This window comes from Rhododendron vialii, chromosome 7a, assembly GCF_030253575.1.
Source record: "Rhododendron vialii isolate Sample 1 chromosome 7a, ASM3025357v1".
Lineage (NCBI taxonomy): Eukaryota > Viridiplantae > Streptophyta > Magnoliopsida > Ericales > Ericaceae > Rhododendron > Rhododendron vialii.
Window position 1 is genome coordinate 32228023 of NC_080563.1, and position 24004 is coordinate 32252026.

General features: G+C 38.4%; 2 protein-coding genes across 2 annotated transcripts; one reads left to right on the plus strand and one right to left on the minus strand.

Moving 5' to 3' along the window:
• The first annotated feature begins 10758 nt into the window (after nucleotides 1-10758).
• LOC131332919 (cation/H(+) antiporter 15-like) lies at nucleotides 10759-15055 on the plus strand. The gene is made up of 3 exons (XM_058367228.1): nucleotides 10759-11001; nucleotides 11507-12511; nucleotides 13692-15055. Exons 1-3 carry the CDS (start codon nucleotides 10759-10761, stop codon nucleotides 14799-14801), a joined length of 2358 nt encoding a protein of 785 aa, XP_058223211.1. The 3' UTR covers nucleotides 14802-15055.
• A 369-nt stretch (nucleotides 15056-15424) lies between these two features.
• Nucleotides 15425-18809, minus strand: LOC131334407 (transcription factor bHLH94-like). Its single transcript, XM_058369395.1, has 3 exons — nucleotides 18300-18809; nucleotides 16502-16885; nucleotides 15425-15679 (listed from the first exon to the last, which is right to left on the minus strand). Exons 1-3 carry the CDS (start codon nucleotides 18780-18782, stop codon nucleotides 15584-15586), a joined length of 963 nt encoding a protein of 320 aa, XP_058225378.1. The 5' UTR covers nucleotides 18783-18809; the 3' UTR covers nucleotides 15425-15583.
• Nucleotides 18810-24004: the final 5195 nt, after the last annotated feature.

The window sequence follows — 24004 nt, forward strand, 5'->3', positions numbered from 1 at the left end:
TCTCAGCTGTAGGATTTATGAGGGATAAGTTTGGGCCATTAGATTTATGTACATAAGATTCTAATACTAAGCTGTTTTATTATACAGATGTAATTTCTATTCAAAAAAGATACAAGGTGGGATACAGATCGTTCTCCGAAAGAGATGATACAAATCATAGGATACGTGTCATGTATTATAGGTATTTAGCAATTATTGGCAAAATAGTGTATATAATATGCATACGATCAATCTCTAATAAATAAAGTTTGTAATCCAATCCATGCACCGCACGTATGGCTAGTATCATCATACCATTGACCTTGCATATTGTGAACTATTACTTGCCCGTGCCTGAAGATACGGCTCAAACGCTCAATTAAAGTTCTACCGTATATGAGTTTTACTTCCATAAAAATAAAATCAATATGGATTGTATCGATTACCATATATATCAATTAAAGTTTTGCTTCCATAACAAATAAAATTAGTCCAAAATCAATCCTTTTAGATAAGTAAGTGTTTGAAAAATTGATCTTAGCCGTTGGTAGTGGATTATCTAGATCTATAGAAACTCTTAACACTTGTTAACCATAAGATTTAGAAATGAAGGTCTAGATTTATAACTACGTATATAAGATTCAAAAACTGAGCTCCATTATTATATACTCGTAAATTATTATATAGATGTTCAGATTGCAACGAGTGTGAACATTGGATATCTATTTTTTAAGAGTTAATATAGTGGTGTCTTTAAATGCATAATATGAAAAAGTCGGCCCCATAAAAATTCTTGGACATCAAGAAATCTCAAAAAATGCTTCAGATTTTTTGTTGTTATTACAATATAATTTAAACCTAAAAAACTAAGATTCTAAGAATCAAAAATTTAAAATTTAAGTACATCAGCCAGCAATCAATGAGAGATTCAAGGATTTTAATACTAGCATGTTTACCTTGTTGGAGACCAGAATAATGTTCCAGCTTCATTAAGAGTGATGGACTATAAGTTCTTTTTTTATGCAAAAAAAAAAAAAAAAAGATTGAAGAATGAAAGCCCAATTTTTTGGTTTAGCATAAACCCTAGATATCAGTCATTCGCCCGATTTGGAAGATGGTAGCTTAATGAACCCATTTTGATCAACATCTTGACCAACGGGTAATTTGAAGTCGCTTTTTAGGGCTTTTCCTGTGGCATCCGAATCAAAAGATTAAGCACTATGAGATTTCATGAAATTCCTTGAGTCAATTTAATTGAGTTTTTAGTTCTGAACAATCAACAAGAACCTCTGCGCTTGACAGTAGTAGAGAGGAAGGGTACGAGAGAGAAAGTAGAATGAAAGAAGTAGGAAAGAGGGAGAGAAAATAGGTTGGTAGAATGAGTTGAGCTAATAAAAAATGAATTCAGCAAAACTTGTACATATAGTTTTTTTGTTTTTTTTGTTTTTCTCAAAATGGCGTAGGCTATAGCCTACTTTAGCCCTCAAGTACTTCCGCCCTTGGTTGGTCCAAATTCATCAAAGCCGATGAAAGAAGATAAACTCAGAGTGTAGTGAAGAGATGCTTCGAGTCGCGTAACAATGTTGTTGTTCTTAAGATGATATTCATCCCCACCAATTCAAGAGAATCTGGTGTGCACCGGGTTAGAGTGAAGCTGCCTCCAAGATAAATTGAAGTCCACTATTAAACTGTTGTCTAACTGCTAGAGAGAAAGAGTGTGTGTTTGCAGTTCTAATTGGTCAAAGATTACAGATGCCAATCTAATTGCCTTAGACTCATCACTGGAGACAAACTCTCACATAGGACTGCAAACGAGTCGAACCGAGTCGAGCTTTGGCATGCTCAAGCTTGGCTCGGCTTAAATTGGGTTGGCTCGAGAAGAGCTGAGAATAGTACTGGGCTCGAGCTCGGCTCGAAGTTTTTGGCTTAGGCTCGAACTCGGCTCGCTACAGCTCGCCAGAGTAAAACCAGTTGTGCGTGTCCTCTGTGCTCTTTTAATAAAGCATTCAGCCTTTCTCATTCTCTTGAGGGATCGATGTGGTAGAGTAAAACGCTCGTCCCACGTCGAGAAACCAGAAGTTTCAAACGCTCGTCCCACTGTTTGACTGTTCAAAAATTGGATATAAGACTGTGATAAGGCAAAAAAGTTCAATCTCAAAAAAAAAAAGAAGACAGAAAATTCTGTAATTTTGATACTTTATTTTAGTTGGTGTTCTATTTGAACCCGAACCCTTGTATCGCTCTCTTCCAATGGACTTCTACAATTCAAACCTAGTACTCGCTTATCTTTTGCTTCTCTTATATCCAATCCAATCCAATCCAATCATTTAGTTGGGATGTTCTGCTTATTGACGACAGTTATGACGAGAAACTAATCTTCACTGTGATTATTGTAATGTGGTTATCCCCAATACTGCTGTTCATTGACATCAAGCAACATGACCTACTACTACTAAAACAATACGGTCAAGTAGGCAAGGGCACTCATTTCGATTGGAACGTCTGAACAAATAACAAATAGTGGAGAACATTCATTTTTCTAGTGTCGAGTATGCGTTCATATTTACAGAGGACTCGGCTTCTTTGCAGTTGGACTGCCCAACAGCAGAGAAGCGCTGGCCTCCGCCGTTTTATCGATCGAAACCATTCAAAAGTTTGCCCATATTCTCATAACATTAAAGTTTAGAGTACATCTAAGTTAACTTTTGGTGGTATAACTGTTGCTAGCCGCAATGCACGGTTTCTAGCTGATGCTCACAAAAACTCGGCACTTGGTTATCCTTGTAAACTTGATCACGAGGGTCGATAATAATTTTCTCGAGGGAGATAGGCGTCTCAACAAAGTGCGAAACAAGCTCATGACAATATGGGTGTCCAGTAAAACCAACGAATTCCACCTCTTTAAAGGCACTGGTGCTGCCATTTAGGAGAGCTAGCTTCCTTGACATGTCCAACAAGATCCCGCCCCACACCCAGAGGGAGTTTCCTCACGAATTAAGAGTGAACCCTGCTAACCACACATACATCTATGCATAGATTGTGCACAGATTTTGTTGTGGGGTCCACCACGGGTCTCACACAAACAATCCGAGCCGTTCATTAGATGTAAAATATTTTTTCAAAGGTCCCCATAAAAAATAAACTTAATCTAATATCTATAGGTGCCCAATCCAATCATCTAAATTTCCATTCAGATTTTCGAATAATGAAAAATTAGATGATTAGATCAGGCACCTATAGGTATTGGATTGAGCTGATTTTTTACGGGGTCCTTTGCAAAAATGTTTTACATTTAATGAACGGCTCGGATTGTTTGTGTGGGATCCGTGGTGGGTCCCACGACAAAATCTGTACACAGATTATTTGTGTGGACAGATTTACCGATTAAGAGTCGATCAACAAGTAATTTATTTATACTTTTTGCTTGTTAATCAATACCGGGTAGTTAAGGCTTGCCCAAGCTACAACTTTTTCCTCATCTTGGTCAATCGAGAAAATTAAGCACAATACCGGCCAATTCTCGTAGCATGACGACATTGCTCATGTAGTATTCTTAAAAGCAAGTATTGGGTCACTTTCTTCTCTCTTAGTTTCTTAGTATACGTGAGTATGTGCGTTTCAATAGAAAATTAACTGTCGCACCATTCACTAAAAATGTAAAGTAACAATTCAAATGGTACTTCGGGAATTACCAAAAAAAAAAAAAAAAATGGTACTTGGGGACGCTGAATATTTATTTACTAATTAGCAGCATTATTCATTTTCATTATCTATCGGTTTTGTGGCCTAATAATTGGGAGTTAGGAAGCAACCTTCAATGACTTGACTCACACCCACCCATGTCCTGTTCTAGCTTTTGTCTCGAGTCGAGAAACAGAGTTTTTAGATCAGAGTCTGCATGTTGCTATCTAATTGGGTATCTAGTCATGTGTGCACCAGATTAATTCGCAAAAGGAGTCTCAAAAATTTGTAAAGGACATATGGTACACCAAAAAAAGTAGTGTGCACCGGAGATTTTTCCAATCAGATTATATAATTCGACTTTATTTTGTATTAATTAAACTTAATAACAAGATTTGTAGAGCGAGTTTGATGGAAGTGTGAACAGAATTTGGAGGAGTCAAACCATCTATGTAGGAGTGACTTAAGGTTGTGAGGGATTTTAGACGGAGTAGGAGACTAGATTTCATTATTCTTTTTTATACCAACAATGCTGGGGTTATATATTGTTGTTTTAATTTAATATTTTACTTTTAATTTAATTTTAATCACGTGGATTTTTGTAAAGGAGGTAATATATACAGTAATTAGAGATAAAGGAGTGGAAATACCTTTTGAATTGGTCTCCTTGTTTTACTCGATCCTAATTATTCTTTTCCTAAAAATCTGCCATTATCTTCTAAAGCCCTAACAAACTAGTGCTCTGTTATTAATGCCTATAAAACTAGTGCTCTGTTATTCGGCTGAAGTGAACCATGAGCACACACAACTCTATCAAAAATCTCCTTCTCTTGCTTTACACGCTGATTTCTTTGCTGAACTAAATATTTTCAGCCATCCTCTATCATATATACATATTTGGTTCGGCTTTATATTTTGATTATTTCGAGTGTCGGGAAACTATGGTTCGCAGATAACTGGATGGGGTATGTAGCCTTAGGAGAGCGCTATCACGTGTCTCGACCACCCCACAAACTATTCTATTTCTTTCTCTATTTATTTATATTGCTGAATTTGATCGTTGAATATTATTTAGAATTATTATTCTATCAGAAATTCCTATCGCATATATTTTCTCCAACATATATAAGCCTTTACACAGCTCCTTCGCATGGCGAGAAAGAGAGAGATAAGAAAGGGAAATTCTCACCATTTTTAGTGAGATTGGGTGAGAAAGGAAAAGGACCAATCAATTTTATTTTATTTTTTTAATCTTTTCTCTCTATTTCTCACCGAAATGCTGAATTCAAATCCAAAAGAGAGATTTCACAAGAAACCATAATTCTTTCCTCCAAAGGAGCCGTTAGAATTTTAGAGGAAATGCGGCCAAGAGCAAACCGTGAGGAAAAGTGATTGCATGCCGAGGCATTTCTGACTTCGGAGGCGGTAAACCAATTCCGGCTGATCTTTCGTCGTATCGGTATGGTTATCTTCTCCTTCTTGTATACCTTTCGTACCCTCTTTTCTAAGTAATAGTAATAGAAGAGTCACTGTCCAGTTCCTCGGGCTTTATGCATGTTACCACAAAAATGAGTCATTTTCCTCAGCTTCCGTACGTGCCTGATCCTTCAGGCGAGGCTCTTTACTTTATAGTGTGTGCAGGTACCTGTTTTACTTCTTGATACTCTCGATTCTCTCTTCTAACAGAGATGTTATTTTCTCATTGCACACTTAACGTTGCGATTGGTGGGCTCATGTAGTCATCTTTTGGAAGCAAGTGCAACGTTTCGGCTAATATTTTCCCATGCGCACGAGATTTACCATGTTCCACTCCCTCTAATTACTCTAGGCTATTATGGTCCATTAGATGTTGCATTTGATGAAAAATGATTCGACTCTGATAAAGCTTGTGTCCCGTTCAGATTTGGCATGTCATCTGATTTATTGTCGTTAATTGATTTAACCTCCTCCAAAACACACATAAAATAAAATAAAAATAGTTTTTTGAACTATGTTTCAAATAATTTCGATTATGGAATTGAAATAAACTTCACTGCCATGGTCGATCTGAATTCCCAAATACTCGTAGAGACCACAACGCTAAACATTACGTTGCTTATAGTCCGTAGTGCACTTTATTTTTACTTGCTTCTGGAGGGAAGTTTTTAATATATATAACAAAACCACGTGGTTAATAAAGTAGCGAATGAGAGGGGAAATAAGCAAATTAAAGTTCTTTCGATAGCGCAAGCATATGTGATGTATCCTTTGCTTGTCACATACAGGTTATTCAATCATGGAAACAATAATTGTATTAATGGCATGTGAGATAAACTGCGTAGAAAACAATCGAAAGAGCAACGACCTTCACAATATCTCAAGTATACGAATTTCATTGTTAAGAAGCTTGGCATAGTTGTGATTGATAACGATACTGGAGATCTGAAGGATGGCAACGATGACTTTCTCCATTCCATAGTACGGAATTAGACATATTGGAATTTGGGCATCTCCTTGAATGTCTTCACCTGTCCCTTCTCTGGCCTTGTCATCAACTATGTTGAAACCGACCTGCTTTGGGAACAATATGAATAGTTGATTTTGGACAATTCTCCAGTCATCCATCTGATAATTCAGCCTCCACCTGAATGATCATTATCTGCTTGGTTCCAAGGAAATATTTTTTCTTTGTTGAGTTTCCTCTTCTCTATAATTTCACCATTAGAAAAGAAAAAGTAAATAGCTAGGTTAGCAATAATATATACTTATGGTTTTCACTTGTGTATTTTTACAGTATTTATATAAGTTAGTACGCTAGGCATCAGGCATGTAAGACTTTGTGAGATAGAATTCGAAACATAAACCTTCTTGGAATATTAGACTAGCGTGGATAGAAGATAAGATGGTAGAAAACAGATTGAGGTGGGTTTGACATGTCTATCGTAGCTAAGAGGAGTGATACATATGATTATGGCAGATGAAAACAGTAAAGAGAGTGATATGATTATGGTAGTTCAAAAGGATCTAGGATTCTTTAGTCTATATAAGAACGCGATACCATTGACATACCTCAATGAAGGAAGTAGATTCACATAGCCGATCCCAATTGTTGGGGACTTAAGGCTTGGTTTCATTTGGCTAGGCCATTAATGTCCTAATTTATATGAATACTCTAGACACGCACAGGTATAATCCATATGTTAGTACTATTGCTAACCTTGGTTATGTACTTTTTCTTTTTTATGGTCAGATTAAAGAGAGGAGAAAACTAAACAGACAATAAGTATTTCTAGGGAACTGAACAGATAATAAACATTCAAGGGGAGATTGTGCTATCATATGGAGGACTAGAGGGTTGTCCCATAATCAAGGATTCATATATATAGCTCCTGAAATAGCTAGGTTTCAACATGGCTCATTGTCAGGCAGCTTTTTCACCATTTCTCCAAAAACCAATTGGCGAATCAAATTCATGGGGCACTCCGGACCCAGCAGTCATGACAATGACGGAGCTATTCGTAGAGATGCCCCAGTTTCCATATTTCTCATTCTGTGCTGTGGAGAAAATCCTCTTTGCTATCCTTTTGATCGCAATTACACTTATTACAGATGTGCCAAGTTTCTAAATACTGTGAAATTTGCACACTTGAGGCTGTCAAGTTGCCAAGTTGTTGCCCTCCTTGGACTGTTTGCACGCTTTATCTCTTCCGCCATTTTAACCGGCGGCGTTTTTATAATTGAATACCAGTACGGGAAGAGCAAAACAAACCTCATGTATGCTTAAGCTGTCAAAAGAAAGCTTTGAATACTTCCTCTCGACGGCAACTTTATAATTGCATTGGTTATGTTATTCAATAATCCCCTCCAGATAAAAAGGAAAATTGGAGTACTGGAGTTCGTAACCACCATATCTTTTGCGTTGTGGTCTCGATGATGATTTGGACAGTCAAGATTGTGGTGGTGAAGGTAAATGTCAATCTCATTTAATAGTTGAAATCATTTGAGATAGTTAAAAAGCTGTTTTCGATCGTTATGTCTTCCGAAGGAGGTTAGACCCATTAAAGGATTCAAATCAGATGATCAGTACTGGGGAGAGGGCATTCTCAATATTACCCAAAATGGAAGGGGATAGAAGGTTTTGTGGAGACAAACAACATTTCTCTATCCAACTGCGTACGTCTGATGTCCCAAATAGCTTGAATTCATTGAAGGGTGTTGAACATGATCAATCTCGTTCGGCATGAGAAACTGTTAGAAGAACATTGTAACTAATTTTGAAACTTGAGCCCTCCTACATCAAGCTCAAGCATGGGATGAGAGAGCAATAAAAGTGATTATAATGGCACGATGGCAGGTACAAGATTTCTATTGTTGGCATCAATATTCTTAATCTTAATTGTGGTTTCTCTTAATGTGTCCCTAGATAGAGCTTAGTGGAAAAATAGAATTCATGTAGCTGACTCAAATTTATTATAAGGACACAAGGCTCGGTATGGTTTGATTTCTCTTAATGTGTGACTACTCGAGCTTGATTAAATCTGATCTGTTTTCTTGGTTCCGTTGAACTTACTATGCACATGTAGATTGCTTAGTGTTGTTAATGATGCAAGATGAGATTGTAAAAGTTCTTTAATCCTTGAACTAGATGAACAATGATATTCGACAAAAACTGTTCGAGATCCACATATTCCCATTCAATATGAACATGCACCAAAGAACAGTAGAAACTAGCATTTTAACCTTGGGCATACTCTGAAGAAAGTGGCATTCAGTATAATAGAAGCATCCCAGGTATTCAAGTAACATCCACTACTGTAGCAGCAGCACTACTCCAAGCAGCAATCAGTAACTCAATAGCATCTAGACATCGATCATTCAAGCCAACGATTCCAGAACTGCATTAGCAGCAGTCCAAGCAGTAGCTAGCACATCGGTCATCAACAAAAATATATCATGCAAAACAGCAGCAAGAGAGCTCCAAGCTGCAACCAGCATCCAAGTGCGATAGCAACCGTCCCAGCATCAGACAGCGTTCCAACAGCAACCAAGAGACATTCATCAAAAGGGATATAAGATTATCCCATTGAATTTATGATCAGACAGCAAACCAACAGCAATCCAGAGGCAAGAAGATTGGATACCAGGTTGGTATCAAATCATAGAATAAGCAGTAGCATCCAAATGCAAGAAAAAGCCAAAAAAGATGGAAATATACCCATCAAGCCTGATAGAACCAGAATCCAACCAAACTAAGAACATAGATGCCAGACCCCAGACAAAAGAAAAGCCCACACTCCAAAGACAGACACAAAGGAAAGAAACCAAAACGCAACCCCAAAACTCAAACCAAGCACAATATACAACACCTGACCTTCCCTAAGGAAGAATAGACCTCCCCTTCCCCAAAAGGAAAGACCACACCACACCACACCAGACCCAACCCACACCCAACCAAATCTCACACCAACCTGACTCTAAACAGAAATCACACCCAAACAGCATAACCCAACCCTCACCAAGCCAGCCCACTATCACCAAACCAGCCCCAATATTATAGACACACCCTAGCCATGATATGCACCCATAGAAAAGGAACACACACATACACCTAACCCACACAACCAACACACATACTCACGCACCCATTGATGTTGTTATGACGAAATAAAATTAGAAGAGAGCAACAACCATAACAATGATTTGGGAATTTGGAGCATTTTTGGGTTATGGAAGGAGAGAACGAAGTAGAAACCCGACTATATGAGCTGTAATCCCCCATTTCAAAATCCATGTACTGAACACAAATACTAAGTTAGAGCTTTTTTCCGTATATTCATGCCAAGTAAGTTAGAGCTTCTTTTATTGTTGTTATTCTTCGTGCCTCTGAAACAAAGTATGGAGCCAATTAAGCTTTATATCGTCCAATCGAGGGTAGTTTAGTCAGCCTAGATTCATGTATCGTGCGCATGTTATGCCCCTTGTATCTGTTGAGATTATTTATTTCCTTAATTAGCCTATTAATTTAATTGTTTTTCTGGAAGGGATCATGCTTTTAAAAATCCTTCTCTTCAACTATGAGACCATCTGCACCTTTATACGGATATAAGTTTACTAACATATATCAATTCAATTTCTAAAAGACATAAATGGTTACAATGAACCACCCTATTTGGGTAATTACATACCCTTGAATGCTTGGAACGTAATCTAGAACTTTTAAAGTAGTTACGATACATTACGGTTACCTAGGCAACCCTCAGAGTCAAAAAAAAAAATCCAAATGTATCTCCTTCTTTCCCATTCCGAGCAAACCCTAAACCTCCTTATTGATTCAAAAAACCAATTATTGAGAAAAATCTGTTGAAAATCCGGTCTTCAAAATGATGAAAGTGATGGGGTCGTCTCTTGAAAAATCTGGAAACGATAGAAACCATTCGAGTCCCATTAGGAGAACGCTGCATGTCCTAAAGACAGTATCTGCCCCCGCCAGAAGGTGTGCACCGGATTACATTAAATCCGCCTTCAAGATAAAACGAATCCGAACTTTAGGTTCTTTTCTGTATGTGTTTGCACAAGCGAAGACACACAGAATATCCACTTAGCAAATGTAAAAGAACCAAGGACTGATATTCTATTTCTGTGGAATAACAGAATATCGATTTGTCATTCTAGGAAGAGAATGTGTAGAGAGAGAGAGAGAGCGCAATTCAATATGGAATTTTCCAATCCACCGAATGACTATACAAACAGCCTATTTATAGGACTTATAGGCACCCTTGAATGAAAGGTTGTGTCTCTAGTAAATCTTGTCTCTTAAAGACAATTAATGAAAGGAACATGCCTATTAGTATGAATTCCAGCTTAGGTACGTAGAACATGAACGTCGAAGCTTTTCCCCACCTCACAATTTTTTCTCCTCACCAGAATATATTGATTCAGTTCTATCTCATTTCTTCCCAACCAGAATTATTTCCCCGTTTCAAATCCGGGAAAAAGAAAAGCGCGAAAACAGAACCAGATTATATCGAATTTTCTCTTCTTGTTTTCCCTTAAACCCTTCTCTGAATCATTATTCTTCCTCACCCCCGCAGCCTTCATCGCATCAAAGGAAAGAAAACCATGGCGAATAATGGCAGTCAACCGGTGAAGGTGCCATTTAACATGACCATCTTCTCTTTGCCATTTACCTGTGAATATATGGGCGCCTCCGTGAGGTCTAAAGGTCTGTTCAGGACAGATAACCCTTTGAAATATCCTCTGCCGCTTCTTATGCTGCAGCTTGGCACTGTCATTATCATCTCAACAACCTTCCAAAGGCTCCTGAGGCCTCTCAAACAACCTAGATTTGTCTCAGACATGCTGGTAATATATAATCTCTCTCTCTCTTTTTCCCTTCTCAACAATTTTGTACATCAAAATTGGTTTGTAGATTAAGTTCTGTTTGTACACAAAATTCGGTTATAATGATGTGGCTGTGATTGTTTGGAAATTATAAGCCACAATTGTAGATGTTTGGTTTGGGATGAAGGTATCCTGAAACACCCCATCAATTTCTGCGATAATTATCTACGTAACTTCTGTTTGTATCGAATTACCCTTGGCATGATCATCACAACATCTTTCACTCGAATTTGTGTGAGAAAATTTATATTTGGCTTCCAAAAAAACAGATTTTTTTTACGAAAATGAATTTAGGAATATGGAAACGAAGTTTCTCGAATTTTGTTACGAAAACAAAGTTAATGTTCATCAACGATGCTGGTTGGTTTGGCATGAAAGGAGATGACCATAAAGGAAATTCAAAGCAACAATTTGCAACATCACAAGATAACACTTTTCGTGCTAATGATTTCTTCATTTCGACCAGACTGGAATACTCCTAGGCCCCTCGATTCTCCAATTATTCACCGATGGAAACTTCTACGCAAGCTTGTTCTGGGGAAAACAGACGATAATTATCGATGTCCTCGAACTTCTGAGCCTAATGTACTTGACATTCTTGGTTGGAGTCCGAACCGACCTAGGCGTGATCAAGACATCAGGAAGAATGGCATGGGTGGTCGGCATCACTGCATTCTTGCTTCCCGTTGCGTTGGCCGTCCCCATAGCCCATGCCTTGGGCAAAACAAACGTCAACCTCGCCACCAACCTCGACACCATCTCCATTCTTTCGGCAACCACTTCCTTTCAAGTCACTTCCGTCCTATTGGAAGATCTAAAGCTCCTGAATTCAGAAATAGGTCGCCTCGCCCTCTCCTCCTCCCTGATCAGCAATTTGTGCGGCGTTTTACTCAAAGTCATAAGCGCCACGTATACCAGGATCAAGCATTTGAACAGTACGATGAGCGAGGTTTTAAAAATGGAGCTTTCCAGGATTGGCATGATTCTGGTGATCGTGTTCTTGTTTCGTCCGATAATGTTTCGGATGATGAAGAGAATCCCAGAAGGAAGCACCATAAGAGAATCACATCTAATTGTGATGACCATGTTGCTATTCGGAACTTCATTCGCGTCGGAATTCATAGGGTTGCAAGCCTACTTCGGAGCGATGGTATTAGGATTCGCCGTGCCAGCCGGTCCTCCTCTGGGTTCCGGTTTAGCAGATAAACTTAATCTCTTTGTCAACGCATTGCTCATGCCATCTTACATCATCGACGCATGTCGCCATGTGAATGTTGGTCTTATAAAGGCTAAACATCTCGGCCCCGTTGAGGTGATAATAGTCCTCGCCTACGCAGGGAAACTTTTCGGGTCTGTTGTGCCTTCGCGATTCTTCAGGATGCCATACAAGGATTCTATTGCTCTTGGCCTCATTTTGTGCTCGCAAGGATTTTTCGATGTTCTGCTCTTCAAACGTGCATTGCGATTCTCGGTAACTCTATTCTTTTCCCTGTTATCCTAGTTTTTCTCAGGCTCGGCCCTGAGTGTTTCGAGACCTTAGGCGGTGTTTGAAAATGGAACCTCTAATATGTTACTATATTATTTAGTTGTTCAACAAAAGAGGCAAATTAATGTTGTGGTTCAGTGGCATAATTGTGTATCACCTCTTTGGCACTACTTGATCCTGAGTAGATCCGGAGTTCGAGGCTCCGAACTCTTATTTTGAGACAGTTTTTTTGTACGACTTACAAAAGTTACTGGTGTTAAAAAAATAGATATGCCGAGTATCGATCTAATAACCTAACACTAATTACCCACGCACCAAACCATTATGCCACAATAGCCTAGTTTTAATATTCTTCACATGCATAATATTTAATATATTCTACTGTTTCGGGACCCAATTTTTAGGCCTAAAACGAGAGGCCCTAGGCGGTTGCCTAGTGGGCCTATACTTAGGGCCGGCCCTGGTTTTTCTTATAGGGTTCTCTGGAAAGAGAGTCGCAATTTTGTTTGCAATAGGTTTTCATTCGAGGCTTCTATAATGATCGAAGTGTGGCCAGCATAACAGTTAATTGTGTACCTTCCTTCAAAATTTCCAGGCATAAGGTTTTCCTTTGTATGCATAATGATGTTAGAGTTTTGAAGAAGAGAAAATCTTTTTAACGGTAGAGCCTGAATAGTTGTTTACCAAGCCAATCATGATTGTCCAAAAGTGTTTTGTTAAAATTTTTCCCGAAAAAGTTTAATTAAAATCCAGATCGTTCAGAACACTTTTGGACGGTTGCGGTTGATTGCTGCTGTAAAGAACTTGTTCACGGCTGAACCGTGAATAAGTTTCTCTCTTTGAAGAAATGTGTTGCAGAACTAGGGAAATTAGACAATTTTCAAAATTGAAAATGGCAGCATTGGAGTCGTCCCACCGTAGCATAGCGCATTGCGGTCGTCTTGTAACACTCTGGGCCTTACTTCTATAAGTTTCAGATTACTCTCGTCGAGATGAACGATTTATCTCAATAACTAACACAAACTTAAACAAATGATCATGACTAAACATCAATAATGTCCACTGTCTTAGTGCTATCAGCATAGCATAATTGGATACCTTTCTGGGAATTGCTCTCGGTCTGAATAACTGTTTCCTTGTGTTATCTTGATCACTTAACCGGCAGCTGCTCAATGAAGAACTCTACTCAATTCTCACAATTATGGCAGTAGTTCATGCCGCCATTGCCACTCCTTTAATCAGCTACCTCTACGATCCTTCGAAAAGGTACGTAAACTACAGAAGGAGAACCGTACAACACCTGAGGCGCGACAATGAGCTTCGGATTCTCATATGCGTACATGAAGAGGAGTCGACTTTCGGCTTGCTGAATCTCCTGAAAGCCACTTTTCCCACCAGAGAGAGCCCCTTGGGAACTTACGTTCTAGACCTTTTGAAGCTCGAAGGTCGTGAGCACCCACTGCTTATCAACCACCAATTCCACAACCGCTCCTCCTCTAACGCCACCAGAACTGCCCGCATCATATCCACCTTTCGACATTACCAGATTCACCATGAGGGGATGGTGAAAAATCAGTACTACACCACGATAACGCCTTATGATTCCATGCATGGTGACATTTGTACGCTCGCCCTTCAAAAGAGTACTTCCCTTATAATCGTGCCTTTCGAAAAATCAGAGAGTAACCCGGTGAGGGGAGTAAAGAGGAAACTCCTCGATAAAGCTCCCTGCTCAGTCGGAATCCTCGTGGACAAGAAAATCTTGACTTATTTTCGAATCGAAAACGAGTCCAAATACCATGTGTGTGTGGTATTCACTGGAGGACCGGACTCTCGGGAGGCTCTGGCATATGGGGCTCGCATGGTTGAGAACCGTAACGCTAGGCTTACGGTCATTCGCTTGATAGCCGAGGACGAATTCGTCACTGATTTAATCGAAGCCAAGCTCGACATGAAAGCGATCGCGGACTTGAGTGGTGTTAGCGGATACAGTGATCGGGTTGACTTTCGGGAAATAAACGTGAGAGATGGGGCTGAGACGTCGAGGGTACTCATGTCGCTGGACGATAACATCGATTTCATACTGGTGGGGAGGAGAGTGGACGAGGAGTCCCCGTTGGTTTCGGGACTCGTCGAATGGGCTAACGATTTTCAGGAATTGGGAATCCTCGGGGACATTCTTGCGTCTTCCGATATGAAGAGCAACGCCTCTGTGCTGGTTTTGCAACAGCAATTCACAGTTGAGGATTTGATGCCTCAGTTGAAGTTGAGATAGAAAAGGGGGAGAGAAGGGTTCGTCAGTTGGCCCAGAGGCGTGAGTTATTGGAATTTGTGACGGTCACATATATATAAGCGAGCATTGTGATTTTGTTAGATTCCTAAACTCTCAGACCGGTGAAAGAGAAAATTTGGGTTGGTTTTTTTCTTCTTCCAAATTATTGGGTACGTACTAGATTATGATTATTGACTATGATTGTAGATTCTGAGATTATGTAAAACTCATAATCAAAATTTGTGAAAGTGTTTGGTGATTGGATGAAAAGTTGATTATGCATCATGAAATTGTTTGGTAGTATAATCAAATTATTGGATCTTGGGTCTACATTTGACCATGATGCCCTTTCTACTGTTTATTTATTATCCATATACACGGCCTTATTTTCTTTGTAGATAATTAAAAATTAGTTGTGTAATATACAATATTAACTTACATTCTATTGAAATTATAATATTCAAAAATATATTTTTCCAAAAATTATACTGTAAAAATGCAAATAAGTTTAATGCTAGTTAATAACGAGACTACATCACGAAGATTTTCATGCCTTTTAGATTTTATTTCAAGTTCATGAAAAATACGAAAATACACACTCCAAAACAAAACACACAGCTGCGGCTATTTCAGAGAGATAAAAATGAGAAATTATAGGAGTACAAAAGATTGCTAAAATTTAAAGAACAGCCCATAATACACTACGCGCGGTAAATAAAATTAAAAGCATAAGAATGAATTTAAATAGAAATAAATAATATTGCAGGGGAAACTAATTTAATTTTTCAGAGCAAGGCAGCCTCTGGCTGAATTCTACCAAGCATCTGATTCACTGCCGCGGCTATTTCATCCACTGATGTCAAGCTGCAATCATCTTCAACCTGTATCAACGTCACCAAAAACTCGTTAGAAATCTCGGGATTTTTCCCCTCAGATCATTATTGGGAGAAATTAGAGAAATTTCTGGGTGCCGGGTGGGTATCACACACGTGGTACCCCATCGGTAATTTTAGCCGTCCGAATGTGTTTTGGACGGTCCGGATTTTAGAGATAGAAAAAGAGGAGAGTGGTGGGGTGAGAGGAGAGGAGAGAGGGGGAATAAATCTGAGCCGTCCAAAACACGTTTGGACAATTGGGATCGCCAACGGGTACCGCCATGTGATACCCGCTTGGCATCCAAAAATTTCTCTATTATTGCAGGGAAACTAAGAACGTGTAAACTAATTATTTCGTTTGGTTTTCATCTGTAGCGGGGAAAAAAAACTTCCGATTCAAAATTCAAAATTTATATTTATACTATGAAAGATTTCAAAATTGCCCAAAACAAACTAAAAAGAATTGTAGTTCACTACCCAGAGTTTTTATATCTATATACTACTTTTTTAATTACTCCCATCAGAACAAATATAAAAAAATATTTTTTGTTGCCACAATATATATACATTTACGTACATATGTATGCATATACACACGATTCAGAACAGAAAAAATAAGAAAATTATTAGCATGATAAATAAAAAACAGTCTGGTGGTTTCACTATCCCTCCGTTTGTCCATTTTCAAAAATGTTTGCTCTTCAAAAAAGTACCCCAAAAAATGTAGTAGTGGTATAAATTTTGTAAAATTAACCCATAAAAATGTTAAAAGTATTATTACAAAATAAAGAATAAGAAGTATAATTTTGAAAAACTAATCGGACTAACCTTGACACTCAGGGAATAGAGGACAGTTTGATCAACAGTAGAAACATTGAGGTGGAGGACAGTGAGCCTGAGGCTTTGCAACCCAGAAACCATTTTCATGAGCTGCTTCGGCCGCTTTCTGGTTCTTATTTTGAGATTGGCATGGCTCTCAACCACTGTCACTTCAATATCAGCGTAGGCGGAAATCGGGTCACCCGAACTTTCACAAGGAGTAGTCGTGCTTGCTGAGTACTGTGGGAAGGCAAAGAATTCGTCGAAAGGCAAGGAAGAAGTACCAGCTTCAAACCTCTGGTTCGTTCGCTTTTCTCCACCGAGAAAATGTAGCTTGTGCTCGAGCTCCTTAACGTAGTTGATAGCGCCTCCAACTATGGATGCTTGATCACCCTGATCACAGCGACAACAATCAACTCACTTCTATAAGAATCATGTGTTGTTGAATTTCGGTAAACGCGATTGGCACAAAAACACACACACTTGTTTTTCTTTTTTTTCTCAGCAAAAGCAAGTAATGTTAGTTGCAGTTTGGTTTGAACCCCAACCAAATGCTCGTACATGATGCCTACCACTAAGCTACACACACATATTTGTTAATCTGCTGCCTTTGAACGCTAAAGTTTTTGTAAGAGCTGCATTTACCGCCGGTAGATTAAAACAGGGCGCATTTCTACACAGCTGCTACGTTCCCCGCAGTCTGTAGATAGCTTAAAACATTGATAGTTTCATCTCAAGATTAGAGGTGCATTGTCGTAATGTTCCCAAAATTGATGATATTTTTATGTGTTTGATTTTTGACCAATAGCTCAGGTCAGTGAGGTGAGAATGGAAATTGGAAAAAGATTGAAATGGGTTCGGAAAAAACGGGGCCAATGTGTCATCTCTTGTCTTACAGTGTCCACAACCAAAATGATGCAATTTCCCTTGATGCAATTTATTTTGCCTTTCTATTCGCGTCCTATGTTTTGACTTTATAAAGTTGAGAAAATGACAGTATTCAAAAGTATGCCTTTTTCGGTTATTGGATCGCGTAAAAGTCTTCATATTTTTCTTTCAAGATTATCATCATGGTGTTGTGCATGGACCCGAACATCGATACATTCATTTTTTGGTGGAGATAATCAAAGCCGATTTGGAGGGAAAGCCAAGGAAGTCATCTCTTTGAGCCCCAAATTTTTGGCCGGAGGAGGGCCCCAATAAATATAGCTTATACTGGACAATTATTGTAAAGAGTTCCAATATCCTTCAAATAACTTCTACTTGATAGTCTACAGCCGAATCTCTTTCATTGTTTAAGGATTTGGGCTTGAATCTCGGCCCCTTAAGTTTTTCTCAACCTTTTTCAGCAAAGATTCTCGCAATTAATAAGGACAGAATTGAAGAGTGAATAGTATGCACAATTTTTTTCCTTTTTTTTTTAAACTGTCAATTAGCTTAACTATAAATTTTGTTGAATTTCGAAGCAGAAAACATTGAATTTTTCTAAAGTTTCTTTCATTAGACTTTTAGTTTCTCCCTAAACGTGCGGGTCTTTCTATCATAAATTTTGTTCTGAAATTTGAATTCTAGATTGATATTTTTATTTTGTTTTTGCAGACTTAATGGTCAAAGATGTATATAGAGTCTCATATTAGGACTTCGTTTCGGGCCCCCATACCTTTGAGCAGGCACTGATAATTTGAGGGGCTGTTTATGCTCTCTACCTCAATAGATTTCAAAAATTAATGCTAGGCCGAAGAAAAAATACAGAATGTAGGTATACATGAGAGAGAGGGGGAGAGAGACGGAAAAGGGGAGAGCGTACTCTTTGAACGTAGGAATCTGGCATTAGTCCTCGGAGAGCAGAGAGGTACTCGTTCATCTGTTTTCTCCGATTACGCTCCACAGCAATGTGGGTCATTCTCTGGCTCTCAATCTCTTCCATGTTCTTTTTGCTTCTTGAACGCCGTGGCCTTGGCCTGGTTGAAATTGGATCCAACTGCTGGAATTCCTCGCGAGGATAAAAGCTCGTTGTGTCGGGTACTTCTGAGGATGAGTTGAGATTATTCGCACCCCACTGATCCAAATATGAATACGGCCACATCGATGAGGTAGGTGGTGGAGAGTTCCAATTTGTATGGTTCGAATTTTCGGTTTGGCCCTCGTGAAATTCGAAAGAGCCATACTCCTCCTCCTCCTGTTCTGGTATACCAAATTCGCTGCCCCAGTTTCCTTGTAACAAGTCGTAAAGGTCTTTACTTGTGTAACCAAAATGGTCTTTTTGACTTAGAATAGCTTCTAACTCCATTCTCTCTCTCTCTCTCTCTCTCTCTCTCTCTCTGTGTTAGAAATCTTTGTATCTAAACTCTAAAGGCAACCAATATCAAAGAAGTCTCAACAAAATCCCATGGGTCCTCTTAAGGGTTTTGGGCATTTATATGGGCAATAATAAGATGAACAGAATATTGCACGTGATATTGTGATGGAAGACATTTATAGAAAGTTTCTAGACAAGGGACATATGGGAATACTAATTATTACTAGGCCTTGTGGTTATGAACTTTTACGCGGTGGCAAATAGTTCAGATGAGGTTGTAAGTAATGGCACAAGAAATCCTTTGTATACCCATGTATTAAGGGGATATTCGGACAAATAAGCCAAAATGGCTTATTTTTTGTCCTTATTCAAATTTTTTTCGTATCACTTGGCTTATTGTCATTTTTTTGGAGATTATTGCATCCTCACGACAAAAGGAATCTAAAAAGTAAAAAATTTTGACCGAAATCTAATTTTTTTTGAATAAAGACGAAAGTAAATCAATAAGCCAATTTTTTCGTCTTTATTCAAAAAAAATTGAATTTCGGTCAAAATTTTTTACTTTTTAAATTCCTCTTGTCGTGAGGATGCAATAATCCCCAAAAAAATGACAATAAGCCAAGTGATACGAAAAAAATTTGAATAAGGACAAAAAATAAGCTACTGTGACTTATTTGTCCGAACGGGCCCTAAATGACCATTTATTTGTTTTTAATAGTTAATATGCGATCCAACTGTCAGAATTCCTCAGTACAGAGGAATTTCGGTACAGAGGATCAGTGTTCATAAGTTGTGTGCTGCTTTGCTTGCCAGGAAGTACAAATAGTGCATGGTGCCCATGAATATTGTGATGATGTTATGCTATTGGCGGTTGATAATTGCACATTATAAACTTCTAAAATATTTGTATATTTGAAGAGTATCCGGGAAATGTGTAAAGCATATGGAAATATGGAACAATATGTGAAGTGAGTGGTGATGGAAAAAACAGTGGTTGCATATCTTGTTTAAACAATTTAAGTAAGGGACTCCTGCAAAACAAGTCCAATGGCCAGTGGTACTGTTGCCGGTCGTGGACTCTCTCACAATCAAGTTAGATGACGGAGAGTATGGATGAATGTTCTGTATTAAGTATGAACAAAGTGCGTATACCTTAATTACTAGTGGATGTGCCTTGGTTTGTGTTGTTTAATGGTGGAGGTAATGAAGGAATGAAGATCCCTCGATTGGAACCATGCATAATATATATTGATCGTTGATCGTGAGGAGGCGGACTGCTTATACGATGGATACGACATGACCGTAGGGTGGAGAATGAATTTTTGGGCCAAACAACCTATTATGTCTGGGATACGACCAAGCCGAGTGACCCTGCTTCACTCCTGCTTTTTACTTGTAGGTCTGTTCCTGACGGAATGCGATGAAGACTTGCGCCTCGGGCCCCCAAATTTTTATCGGGTGATAGATATAGAAAATAAGCCCATTAAGCTATAAAAAATAAAAAATAAAAAACCATTATGAAGAAACCCAAAGTGCCCGTAATTATTTCTTATAAAAGTTCCAAAGGTCCCATTTTGTAGTTATATTATCCATTACAAAAGAATATCAAAGGAAAGATTGATTATGCAAGCATAATTATTTTTTGTAGCTAAAAATAAAAAAAAAGGGTGATATTTAAGTGCTAATTGTTAATTTTTGTAATGATCACTACTTCGGAAATTTAATCCACTTTATTATATATATTTTAAAATTTTTAGATTTATAAACTTTTTTTTTTTCGCTCGTAGAAGTATGAAAAGGGCCCTAATTTTGAAGTTCGTTTTTGCTCCCAAAATGTCAGGGACAGGCCCAAAGGAACTTTACTCTTTCAACCATTATTCACAATTGATCTTGCATGCCCATTTTGACTTAGTAAATGTCTGAATTGGGAAAATGCTATTTCACTCGAAGTTGTATTTTTTTTCATTAGCTTGTATCCCAGCTTGAATCATCCCAATTGGATATCATATGAGGGAGATATAGTCAAAATACTAAGCGTCGCACTGAGTTGACTCCAATTTCATGATTGAATCGATCTCGATCTTGTATTTTCCTCCCGAATTGGGATGATTAATTATGATTTCCTTGAAATGTTCTAATTAACAGGATTCATCCAAAGCTCTCCTGTAAACCCGTTTTGCATTCGAGTCAAAACCTGAAACACGCAAAATTAAAACACGCTTACTCCACCAAGTAGCAAGATAAATGGCCTGGCTAAACAAATGCAACTTAGGGGGCATAAATAGCTCTAATATTGTTAACATCACGCACCTATTAGGCCCCTCTGACTAATTTCTAAAGACCAATCCATTCCACTCCCAACTTACATGCCGTCCCATCAAAGTCAGAGTAAAATCTCATTCGGCCTAAGTCCTAGCCCCATACAAGTTATCAGGTAATGAATGAAACTTTATATTCCAGGCCTTAGACTAGCAGCCTAGCTACCAGGTAATGATCGCCCATTGTTTCAGTTACATAATAATGTGACGACTTTTGTTCCATGCAATATCATGGATCAATCCGTGACCAGTGCGCAGCATACCGAACAAGATATGTTATTAAAAACCCAAAGGGCAATTCTTTATTTTGTTTTCTTCTGTTCCAATTCAAACTGGATTTGACAAGTTGCTCAACCACAACACGCACCGTGAGCCTTCCAAATCGATCTCCAGTTGTCAGAAATTTCCTAGCGAAATGTAACACGAAAGATACTCTCTGTGTTCTAGCTTGTCTGGTTCAATGCATTGAGCCATTTTTGGTTTTAACTAATGAAAATATTTCACTAGCTAGGATCGCTCCGTACGATTATTGAGACAAATTTCATGCGACAATTGACGTGATATTGGTAATAGTGCAGAGAGAGAGTGAGAGACTCTTTACTCCTTGCTAGAGTATGTGAGAGCACAAAAGGGAATTCAAAGAGACAAAAGGACTCATGTGAAAATATGCAGTGGGGTCGGAAAATCTTGCTTTTTATTCACAGTCTACTTTGGAAGCCAATTACTCTACTAATTTAGAACTTGGAGAGAGAGAGAGAGAGAGAGAGAGAGAGAGAGAGAGAGAGATTCTCATTCCGTACGAGGAGAGAAACTATTAGTAAGAAACAAGGTTTCCATAAATGAATGGGGTCCTTATCCGTCTAGTTTAGCAGCCAATTAAAATGAATCAATCAATAGAAAAAGGGATTTACTTTTCACATGTCCTTTTGATGATTAACACCATATTTAACAAACAGAGAGGCATCACTATCAGTTATAAAAAGACAATTACTTTCACATCTATGCACCGCCCAAAATGTGTTTGGTGAAAAGGGCTAAAAACAGTTCATTTGGATGTTATATGGGTGAAAAAATATGTTCCTGGGCGTAAAATGTGTAGCATCTGTGCTATACTAATCAAGTTTGTGTGTTTTAGGTGAGCAGTATACACCCAAGGGTTGCCCCAGTGGTTTCGGCAGATGCCCAAGTTTCGGGAGTACTCCTCAAGGTTTAGGGTTCGATTTCCCTCCGGGTGAGTATCCTGAAATAAGTAGGGGGCCGTGACTAATGTGGCCGCTCTAGCTCCCCGGAGGTTTGGATTGCACAGTCGGGTCCATATAGTGCCCTGGCTGTAGGGTTCTTCCTCCGTTAAAAAAAAAAAAAAAAACCATGAGATATAGTCTGACTTTTTTCCCCACAGATAGCCTGGATGCAGTTGATACCCTCTGCATTACATTAGAGCAAAATCCAGGGTTCATAATTAATGTGGCCACATTTTCAACAGAATTCAAGTCCACCGTCCATCGATATTTTTTTCTGGTCAAAAAACGGAGAAGTCATCGGTGCAAAATTTGGCTCCGACAATGGCTTTTGTCAAAATTTTCACATCATAGAAGTCAACTAAGGTAATTCACAATTGAACACCTGAATGACAATCAACTCTAAATCTTCAAATTAATGGTATCGCGCGGCCGTACGTATTGCTCCCTGCTTCTCTTTGGATGCAATCTTGAAAACCAAATTAATTTCAGTGGCTCCAGAGTAAGCAGTATGACATAAAGTCCAACTGGCCGGCTAGAATTATCTCGATCAAAACGTTTTGAAATGGTAAATGTATATCTAGAAACCTCCGCGGACTGTGAATAGCGAGATGCCCAGACCACACTTTAAATAATTAATCATTCACATATCGCTTTCATTACGTGCAGGCGAATAGAACAGCCGAAAAAGGTGCAGTCACCTCCGTTCACGTCCTTCTCAAGGCTTTGGTGAAACCATTTCTTTCAAAGTAGGAATCATTCGGCCGGCTATTTCACGCTGCATAAAGTCTACGCAAAACTACTCTCCCTTAATTTACTGCTTTTCTTACCGCTTTTAATTTTATTGTTCAACGTGTTTTGGACGGTCTGAATTTTAAAAAAAAAAAATTTCTCACGAACGGTGAAACTATGGTAGCAGTGAAAGTGAGTGGTGGGGGTAGCACTATATATTGTTGTTCCCACCGCAAAAGGTAATTTTCTTTCAACCAAATGATTTGTCCAGTTGGTTGAAGGTTTACTCCTCACACAATTGACTAGGGTTTCCTTGTAAATTCTATAATTCCGACACTACAACATGAAATTGTGAATTCTATAATTCCGACACTACAACATGAAACGGTTATAGCGAGGATATAGTTTCATCACCAAAGCACCTGATTTTCTCGCAAAATGTATTAGCGAATATATTTCCTCGGCTATTCTAACACTATTCCTCACTATTGCGAGGAATTTTTTCATCGCTAATAAAAATGTTTACAATTTTTTTCCGCGTCTTTGGCAAATTTCGGTACTCGAACCAGAAACCTCTTTTGTATGACACGGAACTCTTACCAAACGAACCAAGATGAACTTCCGGGAGAAAAGGTGAACTTTTTTCTATATATTATTGTTTTAGCATCTCTTTTCCCTCTCCAAATTAGTTTCTTCAACATTAATTATGGTATTTCGATTTTTTGTACTCTTATAGTGTCTAAACTTTATTTGAACAAGTTTAATTTTTTACTAGCACAATATTTTTTTTTGTTGAAACATGTTACTCCCTCCGTCCCTATTTAAATGTCCACTATAGTTCTGCATATCATTTTTAATTGCATATGCCTCACAATGTATATTGTTAAAAATATGTCACATGAATCTTGTTTGATAGATCTCAATC

What these genes read in the sequence shown, in the direction of transcription:
- LOC131332919 (XM_058367228.1), top strand. Translation starts at nt 10,759, where the DNA reads ATGGCGAATAATGGCAGTCAACCGGTGAAGGTGCCATTTAACATGACC. An exon ending in GATTTGTCTCAGACATGCTG is followed by an intron (nt 11,002 to 11,506) that starts GTAATATATAAT and finishes CATTTCGACCAG; the next exon opens with ACTGGAATACTCCTAGGCCC. An exon ending in AACGTGCATTGCGATTCTCG is followed by an intron (nt 12,512 to 13,691) that starts GTAACTCTATTC and finishes CTTAACCGGCAG; the next exon opens with CTGCTCAATGAAGAACTCTA.
- LOC131334407 (XM_058369395.1), bottom strand. Translation starts at nt 18,782, where the DNA reads ATGGAGTTAGAAGCTATTCTAAGTCAAAAAGACCATTTTGGTTACACA. An exon ending in CAGATTCCTACGTTCAAAGA is followed by an intron (nt 16,886 to 18,299) that starts GTACGCTCTCCC and finishes CGCTGTGATCAG; the next exon opens with GGTGATCAAGCATCCATAGT. An exon ending in TCTATTCCCTGAGTGTCAAG is followed by an intron (nt 15,680 to 16,501) that starts GTTAGTCCGATT and finishes ACGTTGATACAG; the next exon opens with GTTGAAGATGATTGCAGCTT.